The sequence below is a fragment of the Pogona vitticeps genome, chromosome 10 (genome assembly GCF_051106095.1).
Source record: "Pogona vitticeps strain Pit_001003342236 chromosome 10, PviZW2.1, whole genome shotgun sequence".
NCBI lineage: Eukaryota > Metazoa > Chordata > Lepidosauria > Squamata > Agamidae > Pogona > Pogona vitticeps.
In genome coordinates, this window is record NC_135792.1 from 5,505,394 (window position 1) to 5,530,068 (window position 24,675).

The 24,675-nt window shown below is 42.8% G+C and overlaps 1 protein-coding gene across 10 annotated transcripts in view; it reads left to right on the top strand.

The window, feature by feature from the left end:
- FTO (FTO alpha-ketoglutarate dependent dioxygenase) overlaps positions 1 to 24,675 on the top strand; it is a 228,703-nt gene that overhangs the window by 118,820 nt on the left and 85,208 nt on the right. The window contains exon 9 of one of the 10 annotated variants that reach the window (XM_072980736.2): positions 19,102 to 24,303. The exons of 7 other annotated variants lie outside the window; for them this stretch is intronic. In XM_072980736.2, coding sequence (XP_072836837.2) covers positions 19,102 to 19,117 — 16 coding nt within the window. In that variant the 3' untranslated portion in view covers positions 19,118 to 24,303. Of the gene's footprint in view, positions 2,289 to 5,400; positions 5,612 to 19,101; positions 24,304 to 24,675 lie in introns of those variants that run through there. 2 more of the 10 variants (XM_072980735.2, XM_072980734.2) reach the window with 2 other exon arrangements.

Consider the following 24,675-nt stretch of genomic DNA (forward strand, 5'->3'; position numbering starts at 1 on the left):
GGCTTGGTTTCCAGTCCCCGGATCGTCCTTACGATGAGCTCAAAATAGTGGCAATTGGGTGTTTCTCAAAGGAACAGAGGCTCTGCCTTCCCCATTTTTGTTGCAACACTCCCACTTCTGGAAGTTTCCAGGAGTTGAAAATGGGGGAAGCCAGTTTTTCTTTCTATCTCGGCCATCCACGGGCCACAATAGTGACCCACACAAGAATCCCACGGTGTACCTTGTCCATCTCAATCCAGTTCTGCCTTTTTTTTTACTCTTCACTGTTTTCTGCTTTTGCTCCCCTCTCTCTCCTTGAACAACTACCGATTTACTCAGAGGCTGGAGTCTGTAGACGTAATTTAGCCTCCCTGGAACAAAAAATGTTAAATATTTGCAGGCAGGGGGGTGGGGGTTAGCAGGACAGGGAAGAAATGGGAGATGAGTGGGAGGGAGGGAGGGGAGACTTTGGAGAAGACGAAAGGCAGGCCTCATTAAAACGGAGCACCTGAAAGAAAATTTCAAGAGCATGGTGTCTTGAAAGCTTTAGAAAGACAATGCCACCAGAGGATTAAATAACTGTAATCTTTCCCCCTGCTCTACCCTGTTTTCAACTCTATTTGATGTTTCCCATTACCGTTGACCTGTCTTAAAGAGTCCCCTGCACATTTTGGACTGTGACCATACTCTACGCATTTCCCTCCATCAAAAGCTTGAAGAGATGCCTGGAATGAGGCCCTTTGTGATACTACTAGTAGCCACCCGAGGATGGTGAAAGTTATAAAACACCCGTCACAGTTGTGGCAACACAGCCTGTGTTTTAGAGATCAGCCTATTGTATACTTTGGAGTTACACAAGAAAAATATGCTCCGACAGGAAATAATTAGCGCTTGTCAGAGGCCAGGCAATAGGTTATAGTATTTTACTTTCAGCAAGCTATCAGGGGATCAGCTAGATTAGATAATAGATTTTTCTCCTCTCCCACATCTCTTCTCTGGAAGTTAAATACAGATTACTCTAATTACCCTGCACCGCGCATCTGAGGAGACTTATTGTGAACAACGCAAACTTGGAGAAATTTAGGTCAAATAAATGAGAGGGAAACCAGCCAGGGGTAGGGTGCAAATAAATTCTTCAAATCTTTGAGTGTATTTTAGGTTCTTTATAGCAGTGGTCCCCAACCTTGGGTCTCCAGATGCTCTTGGACTACAACTCCCAGAAGCCTTCACCACCACCTCTGCTGGCCAGGATTTCTGGGAGTTGAAGTCCAAGAACATCTGGAGGCCCAAGGTTGGGGACCACTGCTTTATAGGGTTCCTGGCGGCTTGTCTCTGCCTTTCAGTGGAAAAAAAAATTGGGAATACACAACTTGATAAATCAGGTCCCTCCTGTCCCATGATCCTTGTAAGCCAACAATGGGTTCAGGGTTGCTGTAGGTTTACTATTCCAGTCCAGTCAGCGATCATGACTGAATGATGTTTTCAAGGTTAACTCCTGAAGGAGTTCTGGCCCATAAGCATGTTTGGAGTTCCAAGGGAAGCTAAGGATAGGCCAGAAGTGGGAGAATCTCTTTCAACCCAATCTGTTATAGGGCATCACATTCTTCTGGCAGGCAAGAGGACAATGCAGAAGAGTGGGACCAAGCATAGGAGCGTGTTTTTACTTTGAAGCTCCCCCTCAGAGTGACTAAAGAGAGAAGCTTTCAGAATGGGAAGAAGACTACGAAGCATGGGATTTCCATATTTTTGAACTGTGGCTAGGAAAACTATTTAAGCAAAATAAGGAGGAGGAAATGAACATTGCTCAATCAAATGCTGTTTTTTTAAATTATTGGGAATCATCTTGTTGTTTCTTTTACTACTTGTATTGGATGCAAAGCAGAAGATTGTGCTTCAAATTTATCCCATTCTGTTGGTCTGGCCATTTTTTTGTTTTTGTTTTTGTTTTACTCTGCCCTCCCAGAATCCCCCAGTCAACATGGGAAGGAAGGAAGGAAGGAAGGAAGGAAGGAAGGAAGGAAGGAAGGAAGGAAGGGGAGGGATAAGGAGAAGGAAGGAAGGAAGGAAGGAAGGAAGGAAGGAAGGAAGGAAGGAAGGAAGGAAGGAAGGAAGGAAGGAAGGAAGGAAGGAAGGAAGGAAGGAAGGAAGGAAGGAAGGAAGGAAGGAAGGAAGGAAGGAAGGAAGGAAGGAAGGAAGGGGAGGGATGAGAAGAAGGAAGGAAGGAAGGAAGGAAGGAAGGAAGGAAGGAAGGAAGGAAGGAAGGAAGGAAGGAAGGAAGGAAGGAAGGAAGGAAGGAAGGAAGGAAGGAAGGAAGGAAGGAAGGAAGGGGAGGGATGAGAAGAAGGAAGGAAGGAAGGAAGGAAGGAAGGAAGGAAGGAAGGAAGGAAGGAAGGAAGGAAGGAAGGAAGGAAGGAAGGAAGGAAGGAAGGAAGGAAGGAAGGAAGGAAGGAAGGAAGGAAGGAAGGAAGGAAAAATATCTTTACCATGTTGTGGTCTACTGCACAAAGAGGTAGACGGTGTAAGAAAACATGACTCTTAGGATCCAACTCTTAGGATCCAAAGATGATCGAGCTGCCTAGTCTTTGTTGGCTGTTTTAAACCATCTTGGCTTCTTTGTAATCCAGTACACAGAGAGACAGCCATTATATGATGAAGCAGTGGGATATAATTAGGTTGGGAGGATGCAAGTATGCTGTGAGTGTTAACAGAATCAACTTAAAGGTTCCTAAAGGCTGCGGTTTGTTTATTCTGTGCGATAGGGTCTGATGGACAGATTGTTATAGCTGTTAAAGAGCTTCTCAGCCCTTCGAAGTGACCCCTTCTTGACCTCTGCTAGCCAGGGGTCATCTTGCTCTTAATAAAGTAAAGGCAAGCTTCTTAACATCCTACTGTAGAGTCAAAAGCTAAAAGGTGGCGGTGGTGAATTTCAAACCAGCCAGGCAAAAAACAAAAGGCGGCTGGAGGGGTAGAGAGAGCTTGTTGGCTCTTAGGGTCACTGTCTGATAATGAAAATTATTACCAAATTGTAGGAAAGTTTAACTGCAATAAGCAAGCCCTGGAAGGCAGGGTGTAGACTATTGCGTTTGATAAATGAAGTGTGAAGTGACCCATCTGGCACGGGACAGCTCTCTCTGTCTCTCTCCCTCTCCCCGCCTGCTTTGACCAAAGGGAAGCATTTAAAAAATAACCATGGTACATATAGAACCAGCGACCCATAAGAGGAGCTGGAATAGATTAAGATTTAATGGTGACCATGGAAGAAAGGAATTATATGACAAAGGAGACAAAGAAAGGAAGGCAAGGTGCTGCTTAATGTCTTGTGCTTTTTTTTTAAAAAAAGAGATTATTTATGAAACTCTTGTAGTGCAACTTTACCAACTTCTACTCAGAATTAAGTGCCATATGTGAGGCTTGCTCCTAGACATGGGGGGGGGGGGAACGACAGCTGCCCCCTTCATGTGATACGGTGCTCTTTTTAATTGTAGATTGTGGTTTCACTGTTTGGGTTTGGTGCACGGAGGACAGAATCCATCTGATGTATACATCAATGGCATAAGCATGGTTTATTCCACATTTGTGACTATGCGGGGAAAAACACACATGTTTGGGCTGAAATTCTACCTGTTTTGCATGCAGACAGCAGATGACCCATCTTGGGGGGTGGGGAACGGGTTGACAGAAAGAGGCAGGACATGATCGTTAAAATGTGTTCTTTGTAGAATTATGTATGTTCTGTTCTGCCAAGTTGGAGCTGATTAAGAGTGACCCTCAGGGGCTTTTCAAGGTACGTGAGATATTGCCGGAGTGGTTTCACCAGCTCCCTTTCCCTGGTGAGTTTCCATGAATGAGCAGGGATTCAAACCTAGGACTCCTGAATCTTTGTCTTTCACTCTATCCACTACATCACACGGGTTAACTGCATAGGTTTCCCGTAGTTTTGCCACTTCTATTGATGGCATGCCCATGAAACAAATCCAGGAGCCCTGATCGGCCATTGCTTCCCAGTCCTCTCCAACACACCGAAAAAGGAATGTCTGGCCTCCCCATCTTCATCTGTACATGTGTGCAGAGGAGAGATTTTTACTCATGTGCAATCTCTTCACGGAAGCAGGAACCCCACTTTTCCCAGGTTCTGGCATGGATGCAGGAACCTGAAGATGCATCATTTTCAATAGGATGATGGAGGTGGGAAAAGCTAACATTGGAGAAAGCCAGGTAAGCAATGGCTGAATAGAGTTGGTATAAGACCTCCTTTAGCTTGGAGGTCAAACCTTGTAACATTTTGGAAGGGCTATTGCTGGTTCAAACTCATCTGAATTATTCCTTGTTCTTAAACAAGCCGTTTTAACCTATTTGTCTCCCATAACTGTGTCTGAACATCTCATGAATGCGCCATCAGTGTTTTAATTTGAGAACTGTCATTGTGTGATGGAGCTAGGATGCTATGCTAGATCCGATACTGGTGATGGATTCTATTAAGAGGGAATTCTAAAGCATCTCCAGCTTTGAATAACAGGATTGGGTTGATATTGTAAATATAAGGAACAACTAATAATAAAAAAACCAATGGCCCAAATTGAATAATTATTCCTTTTGGTTCAGTCTGTCAAGGAAAAGGGGGGGTGTTAATTGATTCGGGCTATTGATTCTGAGCAGGATTTAATCTGAGGATCTTGCGTAGTTGAAAGGATACAAGGAAAACACCCAACTACACATGCTGTTTTATATGAACCTGAATATTCATTGACAGTTTATAGATTTGACTTATGTAGTGGCCTCCCCAAGTTCAAAATACTGCATGAAAGAGGACAGCAATGAAACATCTTCCTCTGGAATTTAAGAAACTATGAAAAGAGCTTGAGTTCCATTCTTCAGTCCAACACTTTACTTGCACGCAGTATTTAGGGGACAGAGTTGCACTTGCAGATGAAAATGCATGACCGTTGCTTTTCCAACAAGCTTGAGAAGGGCTTCGTAGATGCCATGTATATCACTTCTATTTCTTGTTCCTAAAAGCCTTTGAATAGAGGTCTTTCTCTCAGATGTTACACCGAGGTGCTTGTAAGGTATCTGCAGATGGAGGTGGAGCACCCAAATTGGCATTTGTAGCCCCCAAAAATCCCATCCCTAATAAACTATATTTTGGTTTGAAAAGCTCCTATGATTATAAGAAGCTGTGTCTTATTGAGTCAGATCCATGATCCAGCAAAGTCAGTATGTTCAATTCTGATCAGTAGCGGTGTCTTTCCAAGGTTGTAGACAGAGTTCTTCGCCATTCCTACCTGGAGATCATCACTGTACTCAGTTGAGTCCCAACTCTCATCTGAGTTCCAACCTGAACTTGCTTTATTTCCGAAATACATGAGATCCTAGGAGTTCTAATATGGATGTAACTCACCCATTTTTTTTTCCCATTACCAGGAGAGTTTCATGCAAGTGTGTCTCTTAGAGGTTGGCAATCTTGGATATTCGAGATACCCATGAAGAAACCAGGACCTATGTGAATGAATCTGTAAATAACAACAGGTCTTAAAGAAAGGAGAGAAGGGATATCCGCATACCAAGCAAACAGAGTAATTCCATGTAGATCTCCTTTAATAATATTAAAAAATAGTCAAATATTCCTTAGCTCATCATTTTTGGTTTGGTTTGATTTGTTATCTTTTTCAGAGCTCCTCCCTTCAGAATAAAGCTGTCTTTATATCTATATATTTGTTTCTGGGCTGGTAGGATCATGGATAAACGTTTCCACAAAGCCTATGAGTTATGTAAGCTTTCTGCCTGATGTTAAGGAGAGATAAGTGTACTTTCGACGCCCTCAAATTTGTCTCTAGCTGCCGTGTTAGTCCTTTAATCAGAATGATTTTTGACCATCATGGTCAAGGTTGATTTGAAGAAATGCCCTGGAGAGAAAAGGTTAGCAATTTGTCCGCCCCATAATGGATTAATCGCTAGCTGTACAGTGTGTTTATCTTAAGAAGACAATTTACCACACATGAAGAGTAGTAATTTTATTTTATACTAGGGGTGTCCCCAGTGTATCTTAGTTATTTCCTTTGCCATGTATTTTCCCAGTTATAGATAAAGTTTAAATTCAGCTTTCAGCTTGGGGACGCGGTTGAGGATGGAGGCGGTTTATTAAGTGGTTCTCACCTATAGGTGACACTGTTCCATCATTTATCAAATTGTTTTCCAATATCTTGTGCAGAGACAATATATATATAAAAATATTGGCTAGTGAAGCTGGGAGGGATTTTGAAAGATACAAATAAACACCTCCAGCTTCTGATGATTGGTGAGAGAATAGAAAAAATTAGTTAAGCCATCTTCCTGCAACGAAATTAGTTCTGATCATCATCAAATATTTTCACTTTCTTTTGCCTTTTGTTAATTCAGTGCTAAGATAATCACTGAGAGGCAGGATGATGTAGAGAGACAATCAAAGGCTCAGGAGAGGTGGGTTCAAATCAATGGTAAACCACTCTTTAAGCAACCATGTATTGCAAATTAGTAGGGTTGGCATAAGTCACCCATGACTTGATGGCGCATAACCACCACAACGTAGGATATATATTCACACATAAATGTGGTATCCATTTCAATTTTAGAGAATTGTTCTTTAGCGCTTCTTAAGACACTGTTATAAGACAGATGGGGTGAGGAATATAACAGTTGTGTATCTTGGTTGACATCCATGATGGGTGGCTATAGAAAGGTCCATGTAGGTTGGAGTGTATGCCTCTTCAATATACATGCATTCATGCCTGTCTTAGTCTTTTTTTAAGCTCATTCCTCAGCTGCAGAACTGATGGACCCATGAGAATGCTCTGAGAAGTGGAGAGTAAACATGACCTACTGGGATCTATCACACAGTTACTAAGCTGCCACCAACCATTCCCTATAATAAGTCACACAGACCAGGGATGGATTTTTAAACAATAAAAGAATAAGGTTTATTTTAAATACAAACAGGGTAAATAAAACAATCAGGTGAATAAAATAAAGTAACGTGGCTTATTCTCACACACACAAGCATACAGTTTGGTTCACCTAGAACCTTTAACTTAAAGCACAGACCCTGAACCCATCAGTTCTGGCTAACCAACAGACCCCTGAACCTATCAGGGTGGTACTCTGACCCACAGTAGTACCCTGTCAGACACACAGACTCCCACAACAGCTTCTTCTTCCCCAGCTGCTGCTTCGTCCCAACCCAGTGTCTCACAGTCTGTCTCAGCATCTACTCTTCACCACACAGGCATCACATATTTATACAGTACAGCCCCTCCTCCTGATGTCCCGCCTTCCACTCCCCATAGGATGGAACTTTCCCTCCAAACCCATGACAGACAGGTAACATCAGTGCTGTTATGTAACACCTCCCCTCTTTATAAGTTGTTTTGTAGGGGGAAAGCTAACGTGCTTTTCACCAAAAAACAACCTGTATAAAACACACAACAACAGTTATACATACCATATTATACTTACTTAACCTTACACTCTAAGTTAACCATAGCAATTATGCATTTAAACATTTACCATATACATTACATCAATTTACCTTTATTCATACAAACCAAATTCAAAACCAGGTACATTTTACTTTTTGTCATCATTATATACACATAGTCCATGTTCTTTCGCCGTCTTCATTCTTCAGGTCTTCTTGATAAGGCGTCAGCAACACAGTTCACTGACCCTCTGACCACCTTCACTTCAAAGTCATAGTCCTGTAGGTTCAAAGCCCACCTCATAAGTTTGCTATTGTGGGTTTTCATTGTCTTTAACCATTGCAATGGTGAATGGTCAGTACACAGAACAAAATGTCTTCCCCAGATGTAAGGCTTGGCCTTCTGGATCGCGTAGACTATGGCCAAACACTCCTTCTCCACGGTTGCCAAATGTCTCTCACCTTTTTGAAGTTTCCTACTCAGGTAGGACACTGGATGCTGGTCACCATTCTCATCCTCCTGGCACAGAACTGCTCCTACCCCGCTGTTAGACGCATCGGTGTAGATGATGAACTCCCGGTCGAAGTCTGGAGCACGCAGGACAGGATAGTTGATTAACGCCTCCTTCAACCTCTGGAACGCCGCCTCACAGTCGCTGGTCCACGGGATGCGGTCATCAGCCTTCTTCCTCGTCAGATCGGTCAGCGGAGCCGCAATCTCGCTAAACCTCGGGATGAACTTTCTGTAGTAGCCCACCAACCCAAGAAATGATTTGACCTTTTTCTTGGTGTTGGGTCTAGGCCAATCACGAACTGCTTCTATTTTGGCCTCCAGGGGTTTTATCATTCCTCCCCCTACCATGTGACCCAAGTATTTTATTTCTGGGCTACCCAGCTGACACTTGCTGGCCTTTACTGTTAGCCCTGCTGCACTTAACCTCTGCAGCACTAACTCCAGGTGTATCAGGTGATCTTCCCAGGTATTACTGAAGATCCCTATGTCGTCAATGTAGGCCACTGTAAAGTCACTGAGCCCTACCAAGGTCTGGTCCATCAGCCTTTGGAATGTGGCTGGTGCATTTCTGAGACCAAAGCTCAGGACTCGAAACTCATAGAGACCAAAAGGGCTGCAAAAGGCAGTTTTTTCTTGATCCCTGGGATCAATTCTTAATTGCCAATATCCCTTTACCAGGTCCAACGATGAGATGAACCGACAACCCCCTATGGTTTCAATCAGGTTGTCTAGCCTGGGCATTGGGTAGGCATCAGGAGTGGTTACACGGTTTAATTTCCTGTAATCAACACAAAACCTAATGCTCCCATCAGGCTTGTCCACAAGGACTATCGGAGAGGACCAAGGACTAGAAGAGGGGACGATTATGTTCTCCCTCAGCATCTCGTCCAACTCCTTCCGCACCTTGTCCTTATAGGGTCCCGTTACTCGGTATGGGGATACTGCCTGCGGGGGTGCATCCCCTGTGTGGATCCGATGCATCACTCCCTTCACTATCCCCGGCTTGTTGGAAAACACCTGTTGATATTTACTAAGCAGCATTTTTAATTCTTGCTGCTGGTCTTGGGTGAGTGCAGGACTGATCTTTACCTCCTCTGGGTTGTATTTTACTTCCCCTCTACCCTCCCAGAAGGGTAATTCCGCTTCCTCACTCTCAGCTGCTTTTATCGCGAATAAAACCCTCTGTTCCCCTCTGTAGTAGGGTTTTAGGGCATTCACATGAACCACCCTCCTTGCTTGGTTCTCCTCCTGCTCTATAAGGTAGTTCAGGTCTGACATCTTGGAAATGACCCTATATGGTCCTGCCCATTTGAGCTGCAGTTTATTCTCTCTGCAGGGCCTAAGCCAAAGCACTTCCTCCCCTGGGTCAAAGTGCCTCTCTCTAGCTTTGCGGTCATACCATGTTTTCTGTTTGACCTTCTGCGCTTGCAGGTTTTCTGCTGCCAGCTCTAGATTTCGCTTTAGGTCATTCATCAAGGTGTCTATGTAAGTCACAACGTCTTGTGAGTCATCCTGGGTGATCTGCTCCCAAATTTGTTTGATCAAATCAAGGGGCCCTTTCACCCCTAAGTGTGCAGCAAACATGTCAGAGTGCCCCCTTTGTAAGATCATGGGGCGATACTTTTCAGGTACCACCAGCTGACTTCTGATCCCATCTCCCCCTTTTGAGATATTTCTCAGGGTTTCTCTATATACAATCCCCTTTTTCTCCAGAAATCTCACTGGGGTCTCAGGTGTTAGCTGGGCGTCAGTCACCTGTTCAAAACACTTTTGGAGAGTGGCGTCTGCCTTTTGCTCCTGTCCAAATCTGCTGTCTGTGGTTAAGGTTTCCACCACAGCTTCTGAACTCCCCTCTGCTTCCGTCTCTGGCTCATCATTACCCCCCTGAACTGTCCCTGTGGTGGCTTGTGAACGTGTAATCACTAGCACCCGTTTCACATGTTCAGCCAGGTCATTTCCCACGAGCACGGCTGCTGGCAGAGTCGATGAAATCGCTATCCGCCAATCTCCCCTCCAGCCTTGAAAGTTGACAGGTACCTCTGCTACTGGCAGAGAGATTATCTGCCCCTCAATCCCTGCCACCTTCATGCTCTCATTTGGGATTATAAACTCCCTAGGGATGATATCTGGATGGCACAGGGTTACCTGGGAACAAGTGTCCCGCAGTCCCCTATACTGACGGTCAAGTATTCCTACGTCCACCCCTGCTGTCTCAAACAACTGAGAATCTGTTTTTATCAGCAAGCAGCGCTTCACCTCCATAAGAGGACCATTTTCCTCAGCCTGATCAGCAGAGGTAGCTGTTCCAGACTGAGTAGTCATGGCAACCGGCTCCCTCTGTGACACTGAGCCTTGCTCTTTCTGGACACAGAACACAGCTTTTGGCTTGGTCCCACTAGAATTCTGAGGCACCATTCCTTTTAGCTGCTTTAATTTCTCACACTCTGAGATTAGATGACCCTTTCCCTGACAGAAATAACATTTTCTGGCGTATTTTGATTCTCTCTCATCTTGTTTTGGTTTTCCCTCCAAAATCTGAGGTCTTAGTTTCATGTCTGAGGGCTTCCCTTCACCATGGGCCCCTCCCCCTTGCTGGCTTTTCCCTGGTCCCTGAGAGTACTTGCTGTAGGTTTCTTTGGGTTTACCTACAGATTTCCCCTCACCCAAGGGCTTTCTTATTTGGGAAATAAAATCTGCAATCTCTGCGGCTGCTGCCACAGATTTCGGTTTCCTTTCCCTCACCTGGAATTTCAATTCCCCCTGCAGGACTGAATAGAACTGTTCCAGTGCTATCAAGTCTTTAAGCTGTTCATAGGTCTCTGTTCCTTCCTGCGATAGCCATTTCTCAAGCAGCCTCACCAATTGGGCCCCCACTTGGGTAAAAGTCTGTTCTGGCTTTTTGGTGAGGGACCTGAATCTTTGTCTCAGCTGCTCTGCATTTATCCCATGTCTGGCAAACACCAGTTTTTTAAACTCTGCAAAATCTTTCATCAATTCCTCAGGCATCTCGGCATAAACCTCAGCCAGGCTACCACTGATTAAAGATCGCATGATGGTCATCTTCTCAGTTTCCCTCACTGAGAAGTCCACAAACGCTCTTTCCACTAAGGAAAAGAACACCTCAGGACAATCTCCCTTGTGGTACACAGGGAATTTCTTCAGGTCAGCCTTAGACAATTGGCCTCCCTCAGAATCCCTATTATTATTATTGTTCTGGTTCATCAGTTCCAGTTTTTTTAATTCAAACGCCATTTTCTCCCTCTGCAATTCCCTCTCCATTTCCATTCTCTCTCTCTCTAATCTTTCTTCTTTTTCCAATTGCCTCATCCTCAATTCATGCTGTTGGGCTATGAGCAATTTTCTGAGCTCTGGGTTCTGTTCTCCTGTGCTGTCACCCTGCACTGAGCCAAATTCATCCTCAGAACCTTGGTCAATCTGGGGGTCTTTCACTTCACTCATATCTGCTACTTGGCTTCGAGTCAAGGGCATACCCCCCCCTCAGAACAGGCTGCTTTAAAAAGTCAAGCCTCAGAATAAAACGACCACTTTTTTCCTTTTTGCCTCAGAACCAGCTCTCCTAGAGATTGCTGCTGTTCTTCAGCACTAAATTTGCAACAGTATCGAGTCAGAGCCTACCCCCCTCTGCTGGGCCTCTCAGCTGGCAAGCTAGCTCGCTGTTGCTACGCAGTTTTGCCTCAGCGTTTTCCCGCCAAAACTAGGCTGCCTCAGAGCACCTTAATCTAAGTCTCCCCAGTTGGCACGTTCTTCCACTAGTGCACCTCCCCGTGAGGTACACCTAGAAGATTACCTACGCGCCTCAGACTGTCCCTGACTAGACCCCCCTTGCTCTGGGCACACTTGCCAAGGCTTTGCTGGACCGCTGGACAACTGGACCAGTCGTATCCCACACGCTGGACACCAATCAATGTGACAAACCCAGACCTACTGGGATCTATCACACAGTTACTAAGCTGCCACCAACCATTCCCTATAATAAGTCACACAGACCAGGGATGGATTTTTAAACAATAAAAGAATAAGGTTTATTTTAAATACAAACAGGGTAAATAAAACAATCAGGTGAATAAAATAAAGTAACGTGGCTTATTCTCACACACACAAGCATACAGTTTGGTTCACCTAGAACCTTTAACTTAAAGCACAGACCCTGAACCCATCAGTTCTGGCTAACCAACAGACCCCTGAACCTATCAGGGTGGTACTCTGACCCACAGTAGTACCCTGTCAGACACACAGACTCCCACAACAGCTTCTTCTTCCCCAGCTGCTGCTTCGTCCCAACCCAGTGTCTCACAGTCTGTCTCAGCATCTACTCTTCACCACACAGGCATCACATATTTATACAGTACAGCCCCTCCTCCTGATGTCCCGCCTTCCACTCCCCATAGGATGGAACTTTCCCTCCAAACCCATGACAGACAGGTAACATCAGTGCTGTTATGTAACAGATCTGTCCCTCAAATTCTGTTCTGCTCACAAAATACATGTTAGGGATTTATTCCTGCTCCAAACTCCCATTGTTCTGCTTCTAGTTTCTAGGACTCTTCAGACTCTTCTCAGCTCACACTTCTATTAAATGGAGTCACTCCGATCTTGCCTGACTTCAGAAGCTAAGTAGAGTCTGATCTGCTTGCTTCTTGGACAGGAGTCGCCAGCTAGTACTGGGGATTTCCAGGTAGGGCCAGAGAAGGTTCATCACTGAAATTCAACTCAAGCTCTTTGCATTTTATTTTAAATTCCACAAGAAGCAAAGTTTAGTGATGTCGTCATCTTCCTCCAGATAGCACTCTGAACGTTGGGAGTCCTGGCCCTTGAATTGATGGCCAGGTTCTTGCATCCTGGGATAGGAAGTCTTGGAGCCTGTTGCTTCCTGGTGCTTTGAACCTGATGCATCTTCCGACATCTTCTGTCCTCCAGAAGCCGATCTCTGCCCACTTTTGAACTGGAGGTTCGAGCCCCTGGGACTGCCAGACAGTGGACCCAGGTGGAAACCCGGAGCGTAATGCGGCATCACAGGCCAGACTTTCAGCACCTTGGAGAGCTCATTCGGCTTCCTGCCTTGAGCAGGGGGTGGGACGCTTTGAGGCCCCTTCCAGCTCCATGATTCTAGGATTCTATGTGTTGCACATACCCCAACATCAAAAAACCACCTCTGGCCACTTAATAAGACAGTAGAAAACCACATCTTCCATGAAAACATTTCACTGAGGATTTGTTTTGTCCAACTAACTTTTTATGTGTATTGACTGGATGTGAGGTTGTTGTTTTTTTGTCAGTCTGTTTGCTTCTTACGTTTGTACCCTGCCTTTCCACTAAAAGATAGCGCTCCAGGTGGCTTACAGACTGCTTAAAAGAAGACCACTAGCTATCGGCAAGAGGAACTTGGGGGTTTATCATGGTTCCCCTTTGCCACAAAAAGGGCACTGTTTGTAGAGACAGTGAAAGATTTAGCCAGGTCTCCCCATTTATCAGGACTGTCCTTGGAACCAGATGTTTAGACGCTGCCAGGTTTGATCCATATGCCTCTTCCCAGCAGACACACTAACTTGCTCCTCTGGGACAGATGTCCACTCTCTATCAGAAATGTGTACATTTGGAAAGAGATTCTAATTAACCCCCGGAAAGCACCAAGTGTGTGATTGTGTCTGTGTGTATGTTTTGCTCAAGCGGCTTGCACTCGGCTATGATATAGTTCACACCCCCCTTTTAATTTCCAGTTTCACTATCAATTATGCCATGTGTTTTACCCCAGTTGGTGCTACCCTTCCAGTGTTAATTATAACCTACAAGAACGGTTACAGTTAATTTTATGGCAAGCATATTGTCTCTTCAAGGCTCGAGAGCAGCTCGTAAATTATCTTGAAGGCAAAACTGCAACTTGGGGGATCAGTTAGGAAAATTCCATCCATCTCGCTTAGGAGGTGCAGCTGCTACTGTCAGCTGCGTGGCTGTTGCATTGTGAAGGAATTACGGTGGGTCAGGTTTAAGAGGTAAGGCCCGGGCTGTCACCAAAGAGGAAGCCTGTCCTGGCTCTGTCAGTCAAGTACCTTCTGCCAGTCCCATGTGGTTTTGCTTTTCAAGCCATAAAAGGCAGGCTGGTGCGGGCGGATGGTCCCTGAGCTGTCTCTATTCATTACTTTACAGAAACTTGTTTTAGGTAGGCAGGTAAGGAGACCTTTCCCCTGCTATTCTTCAGCGTTGTCATGATGGTTAGAAGCATCATCTCAAAGTGCGAGGGAGGGAGGGAGGGAGAGATTAACTTGGTGCCGTTTGATGGCGGTGCTTATGCCTTAGAGAGGGTGTGTGTGTTTGTGTAAGATCCAAGATTGCACAGAAGGGTAGCTCGGAGGCACCAATGATTAGCCCCATCAACACAAACACAGATGTGCATCCACACGGCCGGAGCAAGTCACTGGCCTGTAAAATCATTGTTGGTTTAATTGCAGAAAGGAATCAGTCTGGAGGGGGAAAAGGAAGAGGTGGACATCTGTTTATTTTTTTGCACACACCGTTTGACGGGGTGCGATGCCAGCACAAAATCCTTTGCAGCAAGCGTTTCATGTTAAATAAATTGAGTGTGGGTTTTGCACTTGGATTAGCCCAACCTATTCCATCGTCTTGGTCGTATCCTGGAAGAAACACAAGCTTTTCATCCTATGTGTTGAACTGTTTGTTGTGTTTGTTCCTTTCTCAGTTCCTCTTCGTTTTCTCAACTTTTCACTTGCCATTCCTGGTGATTTAATTGGACGCTGTAGAGGTTAAATACAGGTTGAACTACGGTATAAATAAAAGATGGGGTTTGCAATCTGATATTATGTATGCATCTATAATATGAAATTAATTAAAGCATTCCCGAATAATAATGGAAGATGTATTTATTTATTTATGCAACAGTTTTAAACTTTAAAACATCCCTCCAAAGCAGCTTATGAAAGCAAGGGAACATGAAGCCAAACATGGAACGTATTTCTTACTTCAATCGCTTTGTATCACACATTTCAGCAAGTTTTGTCTTCAGAGTACTATTGTTTGTCTAAAAATACACAGCATTTGCAAGTGTATTTTTTAAGGAAAATAAAAAAGATATATTTGTATGCCACCAAAAACAGTGTAATCAGTTAAGCATTAATGTCTCCACCAATCTGTCCCTATCTATTGCTTCAAAAACCACCTATTTATTATTTACAACCCCCTCCCCAAAAAGTAGCATCTTCTAATTTCCAAAAAAGTAGCCATGTTCCAGCAAGTTTTTCGTTTTCTTCTTTTAAAATCTTCTACTGGAAATGTACGTGGTACAGACTTCTCCTGATTTCTTGGCTGCAGTCTTCATTTGGATGGATGATTTTGTACCAAGGTATTAAAAAAAATCTTTAACCATTTCAATGTCTTCATTGTCAACATTAAAGTTGTGCAGTTCTTAAGATTCAACTGCAGTCTTGCTTTGACACTTTCTTCTTTCACTTTCCCTAAAAGTCATTCCAAGTCATAAGAACAGAAGAAGAGCCCTGTCCTGGATCAGGTCAAGGGCCCCTCTAGTCCAGCTTCCTGTATCTCACTATGGACCCACGAGATGCCTCTGGGAGCCCATGAGACCACAAGATCGCTGTCATTGCTGCTTTCTGCCCATAAGATGGTGTCATCTGCACATCTTAAACTATTGAAGTTTCTTCCACCCATTTTCTCTCCTCCTTCATCTGAATCTAGTCTGGGTTTCCATATATGTTCTCTGTACAGATTGAACAGATAAAGGGATTTAAAAGCACCCTTGTCTGACACCTTTGCCTATAGGAAACCATGCTATATATATTCTGCCCAAATGGTAGCTTCTTGTCCACAATACACATCAGGAAGATCAAGTGCCGAAACACACCAGTTTCTTTCAGAACAGCCCATAATTTCTCATGAACCACACAGTCAACGGCTCTGTTGTAGTCTATAAAGCCTAGGTTGGTCTTTTGTTTTAAAAATTCTTTGGTGAGCTTCAAAAGCCAGTGGATATTTTAAATTTGGGTCAGGTGGATATCCTAGATTGATTTTAAGGTCAGTTCAAGCAAACTTGTTATGAGGTACTTATTATGAGGTACTCATTATGTGTCTGTGTCAATAATTGTAACTGCTTTGCATATGCTGTTGAATTTCTTTTTTAAAAAAATTACTTAGCAGTTAGCTTCAGTAGCTAAATATGCTGTACTGTGTTAGGCTGCAGGAAGGGATTCAGTGGAAAACTGCACTCATCTCATTCTCAATGTTAAGCCTCCATGTAATTCAATAGCTGGCTTTTCATCTGTTGCCTTCAAAATGGTTATGGAAACCGCTCAACAAATTAGCATTATTTTCAAATCACCAAACCAAGTGTAATGCTGTTTTCTGCCTATTTTAAGCCTCATCTAGATTGTACATTTCCTATGGTGATGCTTTTTGAGGGAGGGGGGAAAACAGCTAGAATTTGTTAGTCTAAAAACAAACAATCGCAAGGTTAATTGGAAACTGCTGACCAATGTGAAACATGGCCTCTTTTCATTGAAATATATGGACAGGTGTATATTTTCAGAAAAGGAGGGGGGGGGAGAATGCAGGTTAAGGAAAGAATAGACCAAAGAGGGAATGTTTCTGAAAAGCTCTGTTGTATTCTGTTGCATCAACAATCCGGAAAGAAAACTGCATTTTCAAGGAAGGGTCAGTATCAGGTCAAAAATACATTGGGGAAATTGCCTTTATGGAGAGAAACCTTGGTCCTTGGAGAACTTCCATTGATTGCACTGCAATCGAGGTTTTATTTTATAGGATCTTATTTATGGAATTGCAGATTGCAACACGGAGATCTTTCTTGACATTTGCCTCCCGCTGCTCCTCTCCCGCCCTCTCGTGTCAGCAAGAAGAGGAAAAAAGGCACTTAAGATGTAGGCAAACTTTGCCCCTGTGCTAAAGACATGCATGCAGCTGAGAATATTTATCCTCTAGGTTTCCTCAATGTGGATCTAAGGTCAGTTGTGATATGGAGAGCAAGCCTTTGGAAGGATAATAAAAACAACAACAACAACAACAACAACAATAATAATAATGGTTTTCTAGGTAGAGATTACACAGAAATACTTTATCATTCCCTTTGTCTGGGGGCACCCTGGGACTGTACAGCTTGCCCAAGCTGGAATATTCAGCATGTATACATTACTGAAACAGCGACGTCTATGTTGGCTTGGGCATGTCGTGAGAATGGCTGATGGTCGGATCCCAAAGGATCTCCTGGATGGAGAATTAGTGCAGGGAAATCGCTCCAGAGGGAGACCACAGCTGTGATACAAGGATATCTGCAAGCGGGATCTGAAGACCTTATGAATGACCTCAACAGATGGGAAACCCTGACATCTGACCGTTCAGCCTGGAGGCAGGCGGTGCATCATGGCCTCTCCCAATTTGAAGAGACCCTTGTCCAGCAGGCCGAGGCAAAGAGGAAGTCACGAAAGCAGCAAAACCAGGGAGCAGGACAGGGGACAGATTGGATTTGTCTTCAGTGTGGAAGAGATTGTCACTCTCGAATTGGCCTCCTCAGCCACACTAGATGCTGTTCCAAGTCCTCCATACAGAGCACGTCACCATAGTCTTTCGAGACTGAAGGATGCCTAACTAATAATAATAATAATAATAATAATAATAATAATAATAATAATAATAATAATAATAATAATAATAATAATAATAATAATAATAATAATAATAATAATAATAATAATAATAATAATAATAATAATAATAATAATAATAATAATAGTAAGTCAGTTCTGACTCATCCAGGGTTTTCTAGGTAGAGATTACACAGAAATGCTTTATCATTCCCTTCCTCTAGGGGGCACCCTGGGACTGTACAGCTTGGCCAAGGCCACCCAGGCTGACTCTACTCACAAGAGGCAGAGTGGAGAATCGAACTCCCAACCTCTGGTTCCACAGCTAGAGACCTAAACCACTGAGCTACCCAGCCAGCCTCTCAGAAATAAATCTTGCAGAGTTCGGCGTGACTTCATTCCTAGGCAAGCATGGATAGGATTACACACAGAATCTCCCCGAGTGTCTTGATGGACGCGGTGTTTTGAGTCTCTCTTGACGGCTGCTTCAGATTATGTGTAGAAGAGGAGAGAGAAAGGCAGTTTCAAAAATAATGATAAATTACCCACGACAACTAATTTTACCTGGATCAAAGCCGTCGTGGGTTCTTTTCCCCCGCACCTCTGCGAAACCAGTCATAAAAGAGACTAGATCGCTTTGTGTTTGATCTTAAATATGCTTTTAAAATCCATAATTACAATAAAAATTAAGAGCCGTATGTAAAGGATAAAACAGATCAGATGCTTAATGACAAATTAATTGAGATGGTTTGTATTAAACCACATAATGTAAGCTCTCAAAGTCCAAATACATTATAGCCATTCACACACACACACACACACACACACACACACACACACACACAGAGAGAGAGAGAGAGAGAGAGAGAGAGAGAGAGAGAGAGAGAGTGTTCAACAGTGTGGTCACCTGATAAGCATTACTCCTCCTATCTTTCTATTTCATTTTGTCAGTTATTCAGTTGTTGATGCTGAAGGTGACTAGTGATCTTGAAGGACGAGATTTATTTTAGCTGCCTGTAGAGCTCGTAAAAGTTCCCTGCCCTTTCAATTACAGTTCTTAGAATCCTAATAAGAATTGGTCACTGAACTCTGCAGGTACTTGATAGTTGTTGAAACTGCTGGCTTGGTTCATATGATATTAGCCGTTATCCATATTTCCTTACCTTGAGAACAGCTAATCAAGGCTAACCACCAGTTCTTATCTATGCATGGATCTGGTCTACCAGCAGCTTGACTTTTGAAAATACTACAGCTGCGGCTGCTTCAAGACAATTTATTTGGTTCTTAGTAAGGACTGGTCAATTGCTTTTAAGTACTTTATATTGAAAGGGTCACTATAAGTTACAATCGACTTGACAGCACATGATTATTATTTATTATACCTTGATATATTTTGATCTCGAATATGCAGTTCACTTGAAAGCTACATTGTCTCTTGTTTGCTTGTTTATTTTTAAGTACAAATTTGATTTTTTGTGCATTTTGAGAACATCAGATCCCATAATTCCTCATTCTAGGTCTAGTCCCACCTAGCTTCCTGTTGATCCTTTTGAATTGTGGTGCTGGAGGAGGCTCTTGAGAGTCCCCTGGACTGCAAGGAGAACAAACCTATCCGTTCTGAAGGAAATCAAAACTGAGTGCTCACTGGAAGGACGGATCCTGAAGCTGAGGCTCCAATATTTTGGCCATCTCATGAGAAGAGAAGACTCCCTGGAAAAGGCCCTGATGTTGGGAAAGGGTGAAGGAAGAGGAGTAGGGAACGACTGAGGATGAGATGGTTGGACAGTGTCATGGAAGCGACCAACATGAATTTGACCCAACTCCGGGAGGCCGTGGAAGACAGGAGGGCCTGGCGTGCTCTGGTCCGTGGGGTCACGAAGAGTTGGACACGACTTAATGACTAAACAGCAACACAAACTTCCTGTTCACAAAAAAAATAATAAAAAAATTAACGGGTAGCACCAAGGCAGGAACAGGAAGCTATATATATAGATCCCTTTTTAAAAAGGTGTAGCCATGTGAGGATGATAAAGAGAAACGAAGCCTTGCAGCACCTTGAAGAATAAAAAGTTCTACCTGCCATGATCTTCTGTGGGTATAAGCCACTTATTCATGGAGGCTTAACCTTCTGTATCATTTTATTCTGTACCCAGAACCAGTAGGCATATACCTAAGCTTGTGGCCTGGAGGTTGTGTTCCATGCAGATGAAGGAATGGCCGGCGCTCACAGAAGTCCATGCGAAACACAAATTGTTTGCTTTAAAAGATGCCACAAGACTGTTTGCTGTGAAAAAAAAAATGCTGTAAATGTCATTTCTCATTTCCTGTGTTGGGAAGCGATCATCATCTGTAGATAGATGGAGACAGGGGGAGAGGGAGATTATCAATGCACACATAAGTGATTGTCACTTAGTGACAGCGATACACATTCTGTGTTAGAAAATACAAGCTGCCTTGATCAGGTGGTCCCTCTGTCTACCCAAATAAAACAAGCTCAGCTTAGAGATCCTCTATTAGAGAGGCTTTTGTTTTGAACGTATTTTCCCATTTTTTAAGGTGTACCCATTATGAGATCCGAGACTTTAAAAAGACGAAAACAAAATATTCCACCTGAGAATTGTGCAGAAATGTGTGTGCAGCAGAAAGGTGTTCCTGCTTCGCAAGGAACTAAATCCACATTCACAGATGGCATTGCTCAGGTGTGATTTTAATTATGAAGGAGAGCAAAAGCCCAACACAGTAGGCAGTCTTCTTAATAAACATCCTCAAGCTTTTGTTTCCACATATTTTTTTTCTTTTTAAAAAAAGCCTTTTTATTGAGTGATTAAAATATTTTTTTCCCTGTTATTCGTTTCCCCTTCTTCTCCCCTCCCCACCCCAAGCTGCTTTGAGGTGATGCAATGAACTACAACGTCAATGTGAGAATTAAATTGATCACTCTTTTCTGAATGATGGAAGGAACAGTTTTGGGGTGCACAGGTATGGTTTAAAACCTGATTTCCATCTAAAAGATGACGGCCAATAAAACAGATCTAAGTGCTCTGGTTAACTGAGGAAGGAACTTATATTTGTGAAATATAATTAAGGATGAAGCATATGCATCTTGAACCAATAAAATCTAACCTGCCCAGAGATCTGGAGATAGAGGGTGAACTAGAAATGTTTTAATTAGATAAATAATTTTTAAAAATGAATAATTCATTCAGAGTTCATGCTTGCCCCCCTCCTGGAGCTCTGTGATATATTCTGGGCCTTTTTTTTAAGCAATCAGAAACCATCACAAGGAAGAACAAGCGGGTCAGGAGGAGAGTAACGCCTGCTTTTAACAAACAGGCTGAGTTTGAGACATAGTGTATATAACACTGCATTAACAAACATTATCAAAATGGGAAAAAGAAGGACAGGCAGGCAGATAATCAATTTATTCAGCTGTAGAATATCTCCATCTGAGATAATAAGCTACAAGACATTATATTTGATGATTCTTGAACCATACACTTTATCTGGATTCTTATAAAATAATACTCAATATAAAATATTTATTTAAACAATGACCTTTGTGTGAGTTTGTACATATGTTGTTGTTTTTTAAATTTATAATCATTGTATTATGAAATAGTATACATATAAAATATACAGTGTTTATATAAAAATAATGTATATATACTATTTTATAAATACATGCATATATCTATTTAAAAAGCACAAGTATGTGTTGCAGCATGCTCTCGGAATATGCTGAAAGGTGTGACCCAAGTTCTTATTTAAAAAACAGAAATAGCCCAGTCGTGACAAAGAAATCAATCTGGAATTATTGTGTGCTGATTGGTTTTTTTTACGCTGACAGAGTAAGTGTTGTCAGCCTCCCCCCCCCCAAAAAAAAATACTTGTATGAAGGATGAGATCTAGATTTTTAGAAGAAAAATAAAGCAGATGCCAGGAGAAAGGTAAACAAATTTAAAGTGCTGTTCCTTTGGAACTTGTGGTGTTTCGGAGCCTTTAGAAAAATAAAATAAAATAAAATTAGGAGCTTTATTGTTGGAAATTAGGTCTATATTGCAATCATGCGGGATAGTACCTCCCTTTGTGAGATGTTTGGAGGGCATCATGTTAGGCTCTCGGTATCCTGACATACTTAATTATCCATCGATAATGCTTTCCAGCAGTAGCCTCCGTAGGTTTGCCAACCTCACAATGGAGGGCTTATTAAGTGCGCGGAGACCCAGGTGCTCCGCACCTATGCGCTTTTCCCGCCAAAGCAAAACAGCTGTGTTTTCCTTGCTGCACGATGCATCACGCGGAGCGTCTCGTTTATTATCCGAAGAGCTAATGATGCAAGTGGAAACTTTTATTTTGTCCCCCACCCCCGCGCCCTAATGGGGCAATATATTTGCTGTTAGATATGTTCACTTAGCTTCTGTAAGTCATTTATCTCGCCTAACACCAAACCTTATCTTTCATCTAAAATGCGGCGGCTCCGTGTTTTATTATCTTAATCCTGGCTCATTCGCACCATTCCTGTTCTCCAAATTTTTGGTTGTTTTCTTCTTCATCTTTTTTTAAAAAAGGATGTTTTAATTACCATCAGAAAATAATGGCACTCTGGAATTTAAGAGAGGGAGAGTTTTTCTGTTTGGCTTTGGAACATTTCGAAGCAGCGATTATGTTCTTCTTTTTAAAAATTCTTGATCATCTTTGTAGCCCATTCAAGATCCGATGGCATCCAACACATGGTGTGTCTTCAACATTCATCCATTCGCACAGTTCGCGAATATGTCCTTTTTTTACAAATCTATTTAATCGAATTCTGGCTGTCTCAAGCAATGTTGCCAGCTGTGTAAATGAAAATGAACTACCTCTGTTGGACTGATTTCCATTATTGAGTTGAGTGCCACTTGCTTGTCCCATTCTAAAGGATACAATTCTCCTGTTTTATTCTCATACACTCGTAATACTAGTCCACTGCTAAGAAAGGTAGTTCAAAATAGTACAAGAAAGGGTGGTTCCATTATGTCTACAAGAGATGGTCCTTTTTGTCTGGTTTCATCCTTAACCTTAGAACTGCAGAGCTGGAAGGGACCCTATGGACCATCGAGTCTAGTCCCCATCAAGGAGGCACAGTGGGGATTCAGTGGTTCCATATCACCAGCTGTTGCTGGAGGGGGGCACGGAAGTCCCCCATAGCAGTGAATTTAAGACACGGAATAAATTGGAACATGCTACTGAAGAAAAGCGTAGGAGCCCCCTCCGTTCTATAGAGATTTGGCATTCGAAAGAGCAAATGCCTAGGTTTTTCTGAGTTTCCCAGTATTTGAACCTATGGCCATTTGATTCGTTAGTGAGCTGTAACTGATCTTCATCTTTATTTTGTTTTTGAATCTCCCGTCTAATCAAAACAAGAAGCACTGGGCCCATGAAAGCAAATGCTTTTCGATCCTTTCTTGTCAGATCCACACAATTTTCTCTCCAGCAGGATTAGATGAAACAGAAAACCGATATACCGAGCCCTTAGAATTGCAGGCTTGTAATTTAGAAATATCCATTTTATCCCATGTAATTTCTTTGCTAAGATTCCTTAGTCTAAATCTGATACAGGTAGGAGCCAAGACAAACAGTAACCATTTATAGTCGTTCAGGCCAGTATAGATTTCACTATAATGTGAAGCAAAGAGATATCTTGGCTCCGTGTCAGGTGTGTAAGAAGGGCAGAAAATGCATTTCAAATTTAGCATCAAATGTTGCCACATGTTTCTTTAACTGTGGTAGACGTTTCTCCGATGCAAGCTTGTAATGTCAGGATGCTAGGATGTCACCTCCTTGAAAGACCAGGCCCATCATTAGGGGATTGCCAGTGAGCAGTTAATTGAGCCGACTTAGACGAAATATTGCAACTGATTAAGAAAGCAATTCACCCATAACTCTGAGAACAACCACCGTTTTTGGACCAATTCAAAGCAAGTAGCAAGAAGGCTTAGGGAAGACTGTTGAGAGTTCAAGCGTGTTGGCCCCCCGATAATGAGACCTAATCCCTCGAAATGAAAAACAGAGATCTATCTCCATCAGCACATGATGATGGGAACCATGATGGTAAGAGTTGTGGGGCTTAGCTCGAGCATGAACCATCTTCCATCTGTGTTCGATCACATTCCTCCAATTTAGAAAGTCCCTTTCTCTAATTTCTCTTCAGATTGTATAAAACGTTCACCTGTAAATAAAGCCCAAGGGGACCTTCGTTGAGACTCTTATGGAAGCCAGTTCGTTGGCTGACATGGGCCAACCCACTGCTGCGATGGTCCCATTGCATTTTCCACACTGGCTCATTTGAGAAATCTCCCTTACCCTTATTGAGCCCAGGTGTCCTGAGCTATACAGAGGTCTGACCTCTTTCACATGATGCTCCAGGATGTACATCTTTCCTTATTTCATTTCCCCCGTTGAATAAAATCAACGTAGACGTTTGCTTCCCACTGGGTGAAACAACAGCGTTTTTGTGCATTTTCTACACATTTTTTTTCCATCAAAAAATATCACACCGACACCCCCCAGCCTTAAAAAAAAGAAAAACGTGTTTTGCCCAGAAGATCCTGTGTTTTGCCCAAAAAGTTGACTTTTCAATGCAAAACATAGGGCTGTCTTGTTTTTATTTTTTTTATTTTGTTTTCTTGTTTTGTTTGCTTTCTGTTTGGGGAGGCGGCACCCTAATTTTGCTGAAGAAACAGTGACTCCGTTGAAGCAAAAGGTTGCAGAGCGGCTGTCCATTTATTTTACAGGACGAGTCGATGTTTCGAGATGCGCTTTTTGACAGAGGACAAGAAAAAAAATTATTTACATCCCGACTTGAGAGATCAAATTCCCCATGAATGTCGGTCCACATGATTCCACTTTGCACCATTGTCACATAACGCTTAAGTGTCGCACCTTCTAAGCCGATACTTCATAAAGTCATCTCTCTCATTGTTAAACCAACTGCTTGACTTATAAGACGTAGTAGGAGTCTATTGTGTTTATATTAAGAGAATATTATGCTCTTGTATGCTACAGCTTCTCAGAAGGTCTTCCCATCCCACACTGGGAGATGGATAACCTTAAGA